The sequence below is a fragment of the Pristiophorus japonicus genome, chromosome 4, assembly GCF_044704955.1.
Source record: "Pristiophorus japonicus isolate sPriJap1 chromosome 4, sPriJap1.hap1, whole genome shotgun sequence".
NCBI lineage: Eukaryota > Metazoa > Chordata > Chondrichthyes > Pristiophoridae > Pristiophorus > Pristiophorus japonicus.
The window spans coordinates 49,240,138-49,256,996 of NC_091980.1; the positions used below are offsets into that span (position 1 = coordinate 49,240,138).

Sequence of the window (16,859 nt, forward strand, 5' to 3'; positions counted from 1 at the left end):
ATTAGTGGATGCATTGGTGATCATTTTCCAACAGTCGATCGACTTGGGATCAGTTCCTATGGACTGGAGGGTAGCGAATGTAACCCTACTTTTTAAAAAGGGAGGGAGAGAGAAAGCGTGTAATGAAAGACCGGTTAGCCTGACATCAGTGGTGGGGAAAATGTTGGAATCAATTATTAAAGATGAAATAGCAGCGCATTTGGAAAGCAGTGACAGGATCTGTCCAAGTCAGCATGGATTTATGAAGGGGAAATCATGTTTGACAAATCTTCTGGAATTTTTTGAGGATGTAACTAGTAGACTGGCCAAGGGAGAACCAGTGGATGTGGTGTATTTGGACTTTCAAAAGGCTTTTGACAAGGTCCCACACAAGAGATTGGTGTGCAAAATCAAAGCACATGGTATTGGGGGTAATAATCTGATGTGGTTGGAGAACGGATTGGCAGACAGGAAGCAGAGAGTCGGAATAAACGGGTCCTTTTCAGAATGGCAGGCAGTGACTAGTGGAGTGCCGCAGTGCTCAGTGTTGGGACCCCAGCTATTTACAATATACATCAATGATTTGGATGAAGGAATTGAATGTATTATCTCCAAGTTTGCAGATGACACTAAACTGGGTGGCGGTATGAGCTGTGAGGGGGATGCTAAGAGGCTGCAGGATGACTTACACAAGTTAGGTGAGTGAGCAATTGCATGGCAGATGCAGTATAATGTGGATAAATGGGAGGTTATCCACTTTGGGGGCAAAAACGCGAAGACAGAATATTATCTGAATGGTGGCAGATTAGGAAAAGGGGAGGTGCAACGAAACCTGGGTGTCATGGTACATCAGTCATTGAAAGTTGGCATACAGGTACAGCAGGCATAAAAGAAGGCAAATGCTATGTTGGCCTTCATAGCTCGGGGATTTAAGTATAGGAGCAGGGAGGTCTTACTGCAGTTGTACAGGGCCTTGATGAGGCCTCACCTGGAATATTGTGTTCAGTTTTGGTCTCCTAATCTGAGGAAGGATGTTCTTGCTATTGAGGGAGTGCAGCGAAGGTTCACCAGACTGATTCCCGGGATGGCTGGACTGACACATGGGGAGAGACTGGATCAACTGGGCCTTTATACATTGGAGTTTAGAAGGATGAGAGGGGATCTCATAGAACCATACAAGATTCTGACGGGATGGGACAGATGAGATGCGGGTAGATTGTTCCCGATGGTGGGGAAGTCCAGAACCAGGGGACACAGTCTTAGGATAAGGGGTAGGCCATTTAGGACTGAGATGAGGAGAAACTTCTTCACAGAGAGTTGTTAACCTGTGGAATTCCCTGCCGCAGAGAGTTTTTGATGACGGTTCATTGGATACATTCAAGAGGGAGTTAGATATGGCCCTTACGGTTAAAGGGATCATGGGTATGGAGAGAAAGCAGGAAAGGGGTACTGAGGAAATGATCAGCCATGATCTTATCGAATGGCGATGCAGGCTCAAAGGGCCGAATGGCCGACTCCTGCACATATTTTCTATGTTTCTATGATTGCTTTTCCCTGTAAGTGCATTGGGTGTAAGGTCTCCTCCTCCGCAGCAGCCTGCCATCTCTTTGATTGGGCAAATAATGCTCTTCAGTATACCATCTCCCATCTTCATTCTGCAGCATGTGATTATTGACCAATACTGGTAGAGAAATTACAGACCCCATCACTATAAATCACTCTAAAAGCTCTTAGATTTGTCCTCTACACTTAAATGTGATTACAAGATTGCCAAGTGTCAATAAGGCCCTTAAAATCACTCACAAAATATCTCCTCGTATGCTCCATGTTGAAACAGCCTTTTCAGTTCCTCCGACATTCAAAATGGCGTCCGTAGTGCCGAGTCCTGCCAATTAGTGCCAGTTGGGACCAGCTTTTCTTCTTATTGGCAAGCAATCAGCCCGGCGATGTGTGAGCGATGTGGCGAAGGTTGCGGTGGGCGATCACCTCAGCGATGTCAAAATCATGTGCGCCAAAAGTTAGGCCGGCGATCACTGGGCGATGTTCCGGCCCAACTTTCCACTTTTAAGGTAAAATGGGCAATAGCCTGCCTATTTGGGCGATAGATGGGCAATAGCCCAGCAATCATCAGTGGAAAGTTTGATGTCACCTCTTCCCATTTGTGTGAAAGTTTAGTGTTCGAGTTCATACAAATTGTAGTCACAAAATCTGTCTAGCTGTAAGAAACCTTTGGCATTGTTGCCAGGTCAAATTAATTAAGGGTTAAGTCATGACAGGAGAGCCCTGACCAATTTCATGCTCCTCATGTGCTATGTGGGAAGCCAGGTACGCTTCCAGTGTCCCTGACGACTACATGTGCGGGAAGTGTATCCAGCTGCAGCTCCTGACAGACCACATTGCGGCATTGGAGTGGCCCTTGGATTCACTGGAGAATCCACAATGCTGAGGATGTCGTGAATAGCACGTTTAGTGAGTTGGTCACACTGCAGGTAAAGGTTACTCAGCTAGATAGGGAATGAGTGATCATCAGGCAGAGCAGTGGAGGAAAGGTAGTGCAGGGGTCCCCTGTGGTTATCCCCTTCCAAAACAGATACACCACCTTGGGTGCTTTTGGAGGGAATGACTCACCAGGGGAGGGCAGCAGCAGCCAAGTTCATGGCAATGTGGATGGTTCTGCTGCTCAGGAGGGCAGGAAAAAGAGTGGGAGAGGTATAGTGGTAGGGGATTCTATTGTAAGGGGAATAGATAGACGTTTCTGCGGCTGCAATCAAGACTCCAGGATGGTATGTTGCCTCCCTGGTGCAAGGGTCAAGGATGTCTCGGAGCGGCTGCAGGATATTTTGGGAGGGTAGGGTGAACAGCCAGTTGTCGTGGTGCATATAGTTACCAACGATATAGGTATAAAATGGGATGAGGTCCTACAAGCTGAATTTAGGGAGCTAGGAGTTAAATTAAAAAGTAGGGTCCAAAGGTAGTAATCTCAGGATCGCTACCAGTGCCACATGCTAGTCAGAGTAGGAATTGCAGGATAGCTAAGATGAATACATGGCTTGAAGAGCGGTGCAGGAGGAAGGGATTCAAATTCCTGGGATATTGGAACCGGTTCTAGGGTAGGTGGGACCAGTACAAACCGGACGGTCTGCACCTGGGCAGGACTGGAATCAATGTCCTAGGTGGAGTGTTTGCTAGTGCTGTTGGGGAGGGGTAAAACTAATATGGCAGGGGGATGGGAATCTAGGCAAGGAGATAGAGGGAAGTAGAATGGGGGCAGGTGCAAAAGATAGAAGGGAGAAAAGTATAAGTGGAGGGCAGAGAAACCCAAAGCAAAAATGAAAAAGGGCCACATTACAGCAAAATTCTAAAGGGGCAAAGTGTGTTAAAAAGACAAGCCTGAAGGCTCTGTGCCTCAATGCAAGGGGTATTCGTAATAAGGTGGACGAATTAACTGCGCAGGCAGCTATTAACGAATATGATATAATTGGGATTACGGAGACGTGGATCCAGGGTGACCAAAGCTGGGAACTCAACGTCCAGGGGTATTCAACATTCAGGAAGGATAGACAGAAAGGAAAAGGAGGTGGAGTAGCATTGCTGGTTAAAGAGGAAATGAATGCAATAATAAGGAAGGACATTAGCTTGGATGATGTGGAATCTGTGTGGGTAGAGCTGCGGAATACCAAAGGGCAGAAAACGCTAGTGGGAGTTGTGTACAGACAATCAAACAGTTGTAGTGAGGTTGGGGACAGCATCAAACAAGAAATTAGGGATGCATGCAATAAAGGTACAGTAGTTATCATAGGCAACTTTAAGCTACATATAGATTGGGCTAACCAAACTGCTGATGAGTGTTAAAACGAATGGCTTGGGCATTCTAGGGATGCTATATGTTGCTGGTGTAGGGTGTTGCCAACCTGGAGCATCATGTGGTAGTCAGTGTGTGCAGTGTCAACTGAAGTAAATTTGGCCATGGTGAGGCCATCCTTGGCCTCCTGGGCAGCAATGTGGTCGAGTGCTGATGCCCTCTGTCCTGTGCAGCATCATAGAAACATAGAAACATAGAAAATAGGTGCAGGAGTAGCCCATTTGGCCCTTCGAGCCTGCACCGCCATTCAATAAGATCATGGCTCATCCTGCACCTCAGTACCCCTTTCCTGCTTTCTCTCCATATCCCTTGATCCCTTTAGCCGTAAGGGTCATATCTAACTCCCTCTTGAATATATCCAATGAACTGGCATCAACAATTCTCTGTGGTAGGGAATTCCACAGGTTAACAACTCTCTGAGTGAAGAAGTTTCTCCTTATCTCGGTCCTAAATGGCTTACCCCTTATCCTTAGATTGTGTCCCCTGGTTCTGGACTTTCCCAACATCGGAACATTCTTCCTGCATCTACCCTGTCCAATCCCGTCAGAATTTTATATGTTTCTATGAGATCCCCTCTCATCCTTCTAAACTCCAGTGAATACAGGCCCAGTCGATCCAGTCTCTCCTCATATGTCAGTCCAGCCATCCTGGGAATCAGTCAGGTGAACCTTCGCTGCACTTCCTCAATAGCAAGACCAAAACTGAACACAATATTCCTGGTGAGGCTTCAGCAAGGCCCTGTACAACTGCAGTAAAACCTCCCTGCTCCTATACTCAAATCCCCTAGCTATGAAGGCCAACATACCATTTGCCTTCTTCACCGCCTGCTGAACCTGCATGCCAACTTTCAATGACTGATGTACCATGACACCCAGGTCTCATTGCACCTCCCCTTTTCCTAATCTGCTGCCATTCAGATAATATTCTGCTTTCGTGTTTTTGCCCCTAAAGTGGATAACCTCACATTTATCCACATTGTACTGCATCTGCCATGCATTTGCCCACTCACCTAACCTGGTCAATTCACCCTGCAGCCTCTTAGTGTCCTCCTCACAGCTCACTCCACCACCCGGTTTAGTATCAACTGCAAACTTGGAGATATTACACTCAATTCCTTCATCTAAATCATGAATGTATATTGTAAATAGCAAGGTTCCCAGCACTAAGCCGTGCGGCACTCCACTAGTCACTGCCTGCCATTCTGAAAAGGACCCGTTTATTCCAACTCTTTGCTTCCTGTCTGCCAACCAGTTCTCTATCCACGTCAGTACATTACCCCCAATAACATGTGCTTTAATTTTGCACACCAATCTCTTGTGTGGGACCTTGTCAAAAGCCTTTTGAAAGTCCAAATACACCACATCCACTGGTTCTCCCTTGTCCACTCCTCAAAAAATTCAAGAAGATTTGTCAAGCATGATTTCCCTTTCATAAATCCATGCTGACTTGGACCGATCCTGTTACTGCTTTCCAAATGCGCTGCTATTTCATCTTTAATAATTGATTGTAACATTTTCCTTGCTACTTATATTAGGCTAACTGGTCTATAATTACCTGTTTTCTCTCTCCCTCCTTTTTTAAAAAGTGGTGTTACATTAGCTCATAGTCCATAGGGACTGATCCAGAGTCGATAGTCTGTTCAAAAATGATCGCCTATGCATCCACTATTTCTGGGGCCACTTCCTTAAGTACTCTGGGATGCAGACTATCAGGCCCGGGGATTTATCGGCCTTCAATCCCATCAATTTCCCAAACACAATTTCCCACCTAATAAGGATATCCTTCAGTTCCTCCTTCTCACTAGACCCTCGGTCCCCTAGTACTTCCGGAAGGCTATTTGTGTCTTCCTTCGTGGAGACAGAACCAAAGTATTTGTTCAACTGGTCTGCCATTTCTTTGTTCCCCATTATAATTTCACCTGAATCTGACTGCAAGGGACCTATGTTTGTCTTCACTAATCTTTTTCTCTTCACATATCTATAGAAGCTTTTGCAGTCAGTTTTTATGTTCCCGGCAAGCTTCCTCTCATACTCTATTTCCCCCTCCTAATTAAACCCTTTGTCCTCCTCTGCTGAATTCTCAATGTTTCCCAGTCCTCTGGCCAGTTTATATGCCTCTTCCTTGGATTTAACACTATCCTAAATGTCCCTTGTTAGCCACAGTTGAGCCATCTTCCCCGTTTCATTTTTACTCCAAACAGGGATGTACAATTGTTGAAGCTCATCCATGTGATCCTTAAATGTTTGCCATTACCTATCCACCGGCAACCCTTTAAGTATCATTTGCCAGTCTATTCTAGCCAATTCACGTCTCATACCATCGAAGTTACCTTTCCTTAAGTTCAGGACCCTAGTCTCTGAATTAACTGTGTCACTCTCCATTTTAATGAAGAATTCTACCATATTATGGTCACTGTTATGCAAGGGGCCTCGCACAACAAGATTGCTAATTAGTCCTTTCTCATTACACATCACCCAGTCTAGGTTGGCCAGCCTTCTAGTTGGTTCCTCGACATATTGGTCTAGAAAACCATCCCGAATACACTCCAGGAAATCCTCCTCCACCATATTTCTACCAGTTTGGTTAGCCCAATCTATGTGTAGATTAAAGTCGCCCATGATAACTGCTGTACCTTTATTGCACACCTTCCTAATTTCTTATTTGATGCTGTCCCCAACCTCACTACTACTGTTTGGTGGTCTGTACACAACTCCCACCAGCGTTTTCTGCCCCATGGTATTCCACAGCTCCACCCATACAGATTCCACATCATCCAAGCTAATGTCCTTCCTTACTATTGCATTAGGTGATTGTGGCGAAGTTTGGTGTTGTTATTGGTGCTGCATATGTGCCTGGTGCTGCTGGTGTTGGGGCTCATCATGATCAGATTCTGAGGACCAAGGTGAGAGAGTGTAAATGGTCCCCATCCTGATGGAGTAGAATGCAGTTGAAGTTGAGATGACAGATGCAATCTGTCAATGGTGACAGAGGTTGCTGCAATGAGGTGACACTGGCTGGAGAGTTTGCTCCAAACACTTGCAGCCTGCGTAAACCTCAATCTATGTTCTAAAGGGAGAAAGCAACAGCCTTTATGGTTGGAAAGTGAACAGGTGTGAAGTGGGAGCTTTTATACTAGATTTAAAGCTGTTACTCATCAGCTGATTCAATGGTGACTCAACCTCCGCCTCAGTTTAACAGACGGGGTCCAGGAGCAGCGTGGAAGCCATGGGCAAGCCGAAGGTGCCATGCCATACAGGATCGTGGATCAGGGCAAAGTCATTACTCGGTGCCCAGCTTCGTAATCAAACTCCATCTTCATTGGACTGTGAATAACCCCAGTCTGTGTGGTAGATAGTTGGGTGAGAAAGACAAGGCAGTAAGTTGTTCCAACAGGTTTCACTTGGTGGCTTATACATGTTCGCAATCTTGAAACCACTAACCTGTATAACATCAATGTGATTCAAGAATAAGATGTGAATAGTATCTCAGTTGATGTTAAGGACAAAGGTAGCTCGGGCATGTTTTACATGAAATGCATGACATACCAAGTAAAATCAATCAATAGCAAAGCAAACAGATTCATTTGTTGCAATCTGGGTTTCTTTAAGGCAAATTGTATCTTCAAGGCAAATTGTGCCGCATAGCGACAGGGCTGTGATTGAATGCTTCGCTGATGAGAGACTCTCAACATTAAGTTACAGGATTTGCAGTACTGGGCCCATGGCCTGAATTCAGGAGTTGGCCAAGAATAATTATCCACTTGGCACTTCTGGCTGAAGATGATTGCAAACGTTTCAGCCTTGTCTTTTGCACTTGTGTGCTGGGTTCCGACATCATTGATATTCATGGAGCCTCCTTCTCCCGTTATTTGTTTAATGGTCCACCACCATTCAGGACTGGATGTGGCAGAACTGCAGAGCTTTGATCTGATCCATTGCTTGTGGGATTGCTTAGCTCTGTCTATAGCATGCTGTTTCCGCTGTTTAGCAGACATGTAGTCCTGTGTTGCAGCTTCCCCAGGTCAGCACCTTATTTTTAGGTACACCTGGTGCTGCTCCTAGCATGTTCTTCTACGTTCCTCATTGAAACAAGTTGTTCGCCTGGCTTGATGGCAATGGCAGAATGCGGGATATGCCTGGCCATGAGGTTACAGATTGTGGTGGAATATAATTCTACTGCTGGCCCACAGCTCCTCATGGATGCCCAGTTGAGCAGTTAGATCTGTTCTGAATCTATCCCATTTAGCACGGTGGTAGTGCCACACAACACGATGGAGGGTGTCTTCAGTGTGAAGACGGGACTTTGTCTCCACAAGGACTGTGCAGAGGTCACTGTTACCAATACTGTCATGGACAGATACATCTGTGACAGGTAGATTGGTGAGGACGAGGTCAAGTAGGTTTTTCTCTCGTGTTGGTTCTCTCACTGCCTGCTATAGGCCCAGTCTGGCAGCTATGTCCTTCTGGACTTAGCCAGCTTGGTCAGTAGTGGTGCTACCGAGCCACTCTTGGTGATGGACATTGAAGTCCCAAACCCAGAATATATTCTGTGCTCTTGCTATCCTTAGTGCTTCTTCCAAATAATGTTCAACATGGAGGAGTATCGATTCATCAGCTGAGGGAGGGCGGTAGATGGTAATCAGCAGAAGGTTTCCTTGCCCCTGCTTGACCTGAAGCCATGAGGCTTCATGGGGTCCGGAGTCAATGTTGAGGACTCCCAGGGCCACTCATTCCTGATTGTACATCACTGTTCCGCCAGCCACTCACGTCTCCAGATTATTATTCCAGGCCTCAGGATTACTAGTCCAGAAATCTAACGTACTCCCGAAAAGTTTCTGCTTATTGAAGTTCTGAACTGTGATTAACATCTCTCTGCCTCAGAATCGTGCTGTTAGTCCATCCCAGCATAGAGAGACGAAAGTATTTCCTGGTTCTAAGGGTACTGGGTGAGATGACTTTGGAGTTGCTGAAATGCACAAGCTAATGAGCATATCCCATAGCACAAAAATGTTATATTTTGATACACATTCACAAAACAAATTGATCATTTCACTCTGAAGCACCATAATGGTGACAGGTATAGGAAATGGAAATGTTACACAGGAACAGTCAATGTTGCTTTTCTGAGGGTGTGGTTAAGGAGTGTTGGTGGAGCAAATTAGAGGGAACTTGATGGAAGAGCATAGATGGAGCTTTACTCTGCTGGTAACCGTACCATACTTGATTAGGTGGCCTTTGATGCTGAGACAGGGTGGGAACTGTACCGCCCAGGCAGTAAAGGTGAAAATGACCCCTACTGAACGTCCAGCATTTCATCACATTCAAGGAGATGTTATGACACTTCTTTAATCCACTGACAATGCTGATCCCCATCCCTACCCTCATCCAAGAAGGACTCTCATTTTCTTTATCTTGGTTAGAATCAGTCCCAGATGTTAATGGCAATAAAAGTTCCGAATCTACTGATTAAATAGGATAATATTCTAATTCCTACATACCACCACAACGGAATGTACAGCAGGCCAAAGAGAGACAGGGTGAAGAGCAGCATCTTCCAGCTTCGTATGAAGTATGCAACCAAAGGCAGGAACATGTAGCCTAATGCATAAAAAATGCCAATTCCCATTGTAGAGAATGCAATCCGAATGGATTTCCCAACAAGTTCCGATCCTGTAGGAAGAGAATTAACCAGGTTCAGAACAACACAGATTGTGAGTTATTTCCCAATTTTATTTCACTGCCTTTCTGAAAGAAACGTTGTTATGTTTGTTAAAAAAGCTTGCAGCAAGTGGTTAGGATCTGGAATGCGCTGCCTGAAAGGGTGGTGGAGGCAGATTCAATTGTGACTTTCAAAAGGGAATTGGACAAGCAGCTGAAGGAACAAAATTTGCTGGGCAACAGGGAAAGGGCAGGGGAGTGAGACTAGTTGAATTGTTCTTGCAGAGAGCCAGCACAGGTTTGATAGGCCGAATGGTGTCCTTCTTTGCTGAAACCATTCTATGATTCTATGAATGCTCTCTAAACTTACCCCAACAAACCAAGCTTTGTGAAGGATTCTGAATACAGATATGTCACCTCAGCTCACCGTGTGCACATCCCAGAGGCCAGTGATCAAGCAGCAGAAGCAGAGATGAGATGGAGCATGGCACATGATAGGGAGAAGAGGGAAAAAGAGTGTAACACATTTGGAAAACAATTGACAAGTGAAGTTTAAAAGGCAATGGAAACAAATGTTCGCTCTTTGGCCAGACTGTCCTCCTCCAACCCCCAATGGACCAGCAAAAGTGTCACTCTGATATTCTTGGTTTCCCTCAGGGCAGGCACTTGGGGAGTCCCTTAAATGATAAAGTTGTCTTCCCCTTTCATGTAAATGATGTCATCCTGGGATTCTGCACTAAGTCAATGCTGGGCAAACTGGTAGTTGTTGTTCTACTGATGGGCCCATAAGTTTTCAGCACTGGTTCAATTGTCAGCAATGAGGCACAGGACTTTTGCCACATTTCTCCCTTCCTGGTCCAGAAGCACTAAAGTCAATTGTAACATCTGACCGACCACCATAATTGAAATCAGATAACTCGATATAAACCAGGGATCAAGGCCATGAAATTCCGAAGCTCCCCATTTGGGACTGGTAACCTTCATGAGGTGGGACCTCCTGCACCCGGCGCAGATGTCCCGCCTCGTGATCTAAATTGGGGTCACTGCCCCTGAGAGGAAGTGGAGTACAATGTTGGATGCTCCACTTCCACTTGGGGTGGGCTTGGGGGCACTGATCGCACGCAACACACAGCGCTACGCAGTCTCGTGCTGATGGGTTCAACGGGCCCTCCCTTTCTGTTAAAGGGGAGGGACGGTGCGAGCTCTACACGGTTCTTGATGGACCTCCACTAGGCCACAGGGGATGCAGGTTGCCGTGACAACAGCCCGCCACCGAAACGGAATGCCGGGCTGCACGATTGCGGCACAGATCTCGCAAAATTGGCAGCAGCGCGCAACTCCCCTTTATATTTTGCCCCACGAGTGGAGTGTAGCCCGGTTCGCGGCCCATGAGGCTGGCGCTGACATAGCTTGCGGCAGCCTCATAATACTCAGCCCAATTTCTGCTGCGGAGCGATAATGCGATGCCGCGCACGGAAATGACATCATCGCTGGAGGTGCAACTGCCCGGGGCGCAACCAACGGGGGGCACAACACTACTGGTTTCGGGCCTCCACTAACTCCCACACAATTTTGCAGGAGCCGGTAGCGCCCCCACACCACCCCAGGTGAAAACACTTGCGTGCCCCGTTAGCATCCCCTGGATGTGCTAACAGCAAGCGCACAACAGGCCAATTTCAGCCCCCAAGTCTAAGATCTTCTGGTTTTATATGGCACTGAAATTCCCAGGCTGCAGGGGCACAGAATGGAAGATTTCTGTTAGGAAGGGCAAGGTTGGAAATTTGAGGCAATTCTGTCCAACCCCTTGCCAGGGAGGCATTTTTGGAAAACTCTTCTCCCTTGGAAAATTCTACCCATTCCAGCCTTATAAAGCTGGAACTTCCTTGACTTCCTCGAGTGCTCAATTCTTCAAACGACTTGCTTTCAGGCCATACCTGAAAAGTGTTTTTCACCTGAGACCACCTGAAGCCAGCAAGCAGCCTACACATGGCCAGACACAGGTTCTACAACTACAGACGCTGTGTGGGCCAGCGCATACCCGATTTCGTGGCGGAACTTCGGAGGTTGGCTAGTTTATGTGAGTTCTCCGATGAACTGAGGAGAGAAATGCTGAGAGACTTTTTCATTGAAGGAATAGGCCATGCAGGCATATTCCGAAAGCTCATAGAGACCAAGAACCTGACCTTAGAGGCAGCAACACTGGTTGCACAGGCATTCTTGGTAGGGGAAGAAGAAACAAGGTTGATTTACAATGCAAGTACGACAACTAACGAAATAATGGAACAAGGAGTTCACAGCATTAGAAAAGCTGCTACTTCCACAGACAAAACCGGCAGAACAGGCTTTCGACAGCAAGCAGTGGCAACAGAAGCCATCAAGGGCCACAGGAACGGCCGTTCACACCTCATCAACCCACAATGCAAGCAATCAACTACAGACTGAGAGAAGCTCAAGAGAGATCAGCCAGATGCAGCTCATTCTTTGCAAGCAGTCTGTGCTGGAGGTATGGGGATGGGCACTTGTCAAGGGAATGTCGATTTCAGCAGGCTGTTTGCAGGAACTGTGAATATACAGGGCATTTGGCCCGCATGTGCAAAGAAATGGCAGCTCGGCTGGTATACGAATCGGATCGGTCGGAAAGCGGACCAGAAGACGGTGGGGACAGTACCCGGGACACCAATGTACAGCGGGTCAACACGATCAATGGCCGCTGCTCCTACGACAGGACGCCTCCTATAATGATGAGGGTCCTACTCAACGGGATATCTGTCAACATGGAGCTGGATACAGGAGCGAGTCAATCTCTCATGGGCACTCAACAATTTGAACAACTGTGGCCGCATAAAAGAGACAGACCAAAACTCACAAGGGTCAACACCAAACTAAGGACCTATACCAGAGAAATCGTACCAGTCCTCGGCAGCGCCATGCTCTCTGTCACACACAAAGGGACAGTGAACCAACTTCCCCTCTGGATTGTCCTCGGAGACCCCCCAGTACTGCTGGGGAGAAGCTGGCTGGCAAAACTAAACTGGAAATGGGATGATGTCCATGCCATGTCATTAGAAGAACGGACCTCCTGCTCAACAGTTATAAAGTGATTTGAACATTTCTTTCAGCCAGGTGTGGGCACTTTCAAAGGGGCCAAAGTCAAAATCTACATCACATAGGATGCTAGACCGGTCCATCACAAGGCCAGAGCTGTACCGTATGTGATGAGGGAAAAGATTGAACACGAACTAGACAGGCTTCTGCGGGAAGGCATTATATCACCTGTGGAATTTAGCGACTGGGCAAGTCCCATCGTCTCAGTCATGAAGCCTGATGGATCCGTACGAATCTGTGGGGACTACAAATCTACCATAAACAGAGTCTCCCGACAGGACCAGGGCCCGCTGCCCAGGGCGGAGGACTTATTTGCCACATTGGCTGGAGGTAAACATTTCTCAAAATTAGACCTCACATCTGCGTATATGACGCAAGAATTGACCGAGGAATCCAAGCAACTCACCATCAACACACATCGAGGCCTTTTCATGTATAATCGATGCCTATTCGGCATCAGGTTGGCAGCTGCCATATTCCAGCGCAACATGGAGAGTCTGCTCAAGTCCATCCCGGGGACGGTTGTATTTCAAGACGACATACTTATCACCGGCAGGGACACCGACTCTCATCTCCGTAATTTGGAGGAAGTACTAAAGCGGTTGGATCGGTTGGCCTATGAGTCAAGAAATCCAAGTGCCTGTTTCTTGCACCCGAGGTTGAATTTTTGGGCATCCGCCCAACAGAGTCCAAAACAGAAGCAATTCGCCTGGCACCCAGGCCCTGGAATGTCTCAGAACTGTGCGCCTTTCTCGGGCTACTCAATTACTTTGGGAACTTTATGCAGAACTTAAGCACGTTGCTGGAGCCTCTCCACGTGCTGCTCAGGAAGGGGTGCGAATGATTTTGGGGGGATGCCCAGGAACGCGCCTTCAATAAGGCACGCAACCTTCTGTGTTCCAACAGCATTTAGACTTTCTTTGACCCAGGTAAAAAGCTAGTTCTCACATGCGATGCGTCAGCGTATGGGGTCGGATACGTTTTGCAACATGTCAATTGTGTGGGAAAATTACAACCCATAGCTTATGCCTCCAGGTCACTTTCGCGGGCGGAGCGCGGGTAGGGAATGGTAGAGAAGGAGGCGCTCGCGTGCGTGTACGGTGTCAAAAAGATGCACCAATACCTTTTTGGGGCCAAGTTTACGTTAGAAACCGGCCACAAGCCCCTCACGTCCCTCCTATCCGAGAACAAGGCAATAAACGCCAATGCCTCGGCGCGAATTCAACGGTGGGCACTCATGCTGGCGTCCTACTACTATACCATAAGGCACAGACCAGGCACAGACAACTGTGCCGACGCGCTCAGCAGGCTAACCTGCAGCCTCTTAGCATCTTCCTCACAGCTCACACTGCCTCCCAGCTTAGTGTCATCTGCAAACTTGGAGATATTACATTCAATTCCTTCATCTAAATCATTAAGGTATATTGTAAATAGCTGGGGTCCCAGCACTGAACCTTGTGGTACTCCACTCGTCACTGCCTGCCATTCTGAAAAGGACCCGTTTATTCCTACTCTTTGCTTCCTGTCTGCCAACCAGTTCTCTATCCATGTCAATACATTACCCCCAATAACATGTGATTTAATTTTGCACACTAATCTCTTGTGGGACCTTGTCAAAAGCCTTTTGAAAGTCCAAATATACCACATCCACTGGTTCGCCCTTGTCCACTCGACTAGTTACTCAAAAAATTCTAGAAGATTTGTCAAGCATGATTTCCCTTTCCTAAATCCATGCTGACTTGGACTGATCCTGTCACTGCTTTCCAAATGAGCTGCTGTTACATCTTTAATAAATGATTCCAACATTTTCCCCACTACCGATGTCAGGCTAACTGGTCTATAGTTCCCTGTTTTCTCTCTCCCTCATTTTTTAAAAAGAGAGGTTACATTAGCTACCCTCCAATCCATAAGAACTGATCCAGAGTCTATAGAAGGTTGGAAAATGACCACCAATTCATCCACTATTTCTAGAGCCACTTCCTTAAGTACTCTGGGATGCAGACTATCAGGCCCTGGAGATTTATCAGCCTTCAGTCCCATCAATTTCCCGAACACAATTTCCTGACTAATAAGGATTTCCTTCAGTTCCTCCTTCTCGTTAGACCCTCAGTCCCCTAGTATTTTCGGGAGGTTATTTGTGTCTTCCTTAGTGAAGATGGAACCAAAGTATTTGTTCAATTGGTCTGCCATTTCTTTGTTCCCGTTATAAAGTCATGGTCTGTGACGTTAAACTAACAGCAGTGTTGGATGAATTGGCTTTGTCCCTGTTCATGATCTGATGATGTGTAAATTTAAGATTTTAATTTTGGTACCTGCTTGTATGGAAAGCAATAAACATGATAACTCTAGAAGAAATGCTAAGGAGGAATTGAAATGCAGAGAGGTTATCTTCAACTTGCATAGAACCTTGGTTAAACCGTGTATTACAAAAAAGGTTTAGAGGCACTGGAGAAGGTGCAAAAGAAAAGTATAAGGATGATACCAAAACTGAAAGTTTATAAGGATCAGAAAAGATTGAACAGGCTCAGGCTCTTTTCTCTGCGGGGTGACCTAATAGAGGTCTTTAAAATTATGAAGCAATTTGATCGGCTAGATGTAAGGAAGATATTTGCACTTATGGGAAGTCCAAAACTAAGAGACACCCATAAGATAGTCACTCATCCAGTAAGTAATTCAGGAGAAATTTCTTTACCTGGAGAGTGGTGAGAATGTGGAACTCGCTACCACAGGGAGTGGTTGCAGTATATCATTTAGATGCATTTAATGGGGAGCTAGATTGGTACACAAGGGGGAAAGGTTTAGAGGGGATATGAGGGGAAATTTCTTCACTCAGAGGGAGGTGAGGGTCTGGAACTCACTGCCTGAAAGGGTGGTAGAAGCAGAAACCCTCACCACATTTAAAAAGTACTTGGATGTGCACTTGAACTGCAGTAACCTAGAGCTACAGATCAAGAGCTGGCAAGTGGGATTAGGCTGGATAGATCTTTGTTGGCCGTTGTGTACATGATAGGCCTAAATGGCTTCCTTCTGTGCTGTATATTTCTTTGATCCTATGATATGCTGATAGAGTTAGATGAAATAAGGTGAGAGGAGGCTTATGTGGAGCATAAACACCGCATAAACCAGCTGGGCCAAATGGCCTGTTTCTGGGCTGTAAATTCAGTGTAATTCTATGTAAACCATTTTATGTCACTGTTCCAAACTTCACTCATCACAGCCAGATCCAAGGGCACACTAAACAAAGAGCAGTACTGTACAAACCTGATCTACCTACTTAGTACACTGGTCACAACCTAAGTTGTGAAAACAACAACTTGTATTTATAAAAGGGGAAAAATTCAGGTCATTTGTGCCTCTTGCTGGGGTCGCTAATGGGGGGCGCAAACAATTATTTGACCAGGTGCGGCGCCGCTTACGACTCTCGAGAAATTCCATGGGAGTTCAACGGCAGCGCTAAATGGTAATGCCCCACTCCTATTGGTGGTGCCCTGGGCTGCTGCGCCAGTGATGACGATGTCATCACCATGTGCAACAACCCGTTTTTGCCCCGGAGCGAATATTCGGTAGTGCCCTGTGAAGCTGTGGCGGGCAATGCAGAGTCGGCAGCTTGGTCCTCCCCTTTAATGGAAGGGAAAGGCCCGGTCTTCCCGGCACTGCTACGCATCTCTCCGCGTAGCGCTGGAAAATTTGCGTTGCTTTGTGCCCCGGTCCCGCTCACGAGAGGAAGTGACGCGCGAGATTTTGTGCTCCACTTCATGTCGGTGATGGTAAGCCCAATATAGCTCGTGGGGTGGGACTTCTGCACCTGGCTCAGGAAGTCCCACTTCGCGGCTATTCCCAGCCCTGGTAACAAATTTTCAGCCGATAGTGCCTTTAATGTAGTAAAACGTCACAATGTGCTTCACAGGAGAATTGTCACATCAAAATTTGACGCCGGAACACATAGGAGATATTAGGGCAGATGGAAAAAGCTTGGTCAAAGAGGTAGCTTTCAAGGAGGAGTGAGAGGTAGAGGCAGAGAGGTTTAGGGAGGAGATTCCAGAGTTTAGGGCCGAGGCAGCTAAAGGCACGGCCACCAATGGTGGAGTGATTATAATCAGGGATGCTCAAGGGGGCAAAATTAGTGGAGCGGAAAAAGATTACAGAGCTCGGGAGGGACGAGACCATGATGGGAGTTGAAAACAAGGATGCAAATTTTTAAATTGAGCTGTTGCTTAACTAGGAGCCAATGTAGGTCAGCGAGCACAGGGGTGATA

At 46.6% G+C, this 16,859-nt stretch overlaps 1 protein-coding gene across 1 annotated transcript in view; it reads right to left on the reverse strand.

The window, feature by feature from the left end:
* Positions 1-16,859, reverse strand: part of LOC139262895 (organic cation/carnitine transporter 2-like) — a 162,125-nt gene that overhangs the window by 111,588 nt on the left and 33,678 nt on the right. The window contains exon 4 of the mRNA XM_070878152.1: positions 9,339-9,510. Within this exon, the coding sequence (XP_070734253.1) occupies positions 9,339-9,510 (172 nt within the window). The remainder of the gene's footprint in view (positions 1-9,338; positions 9,511-16,859) is intronic.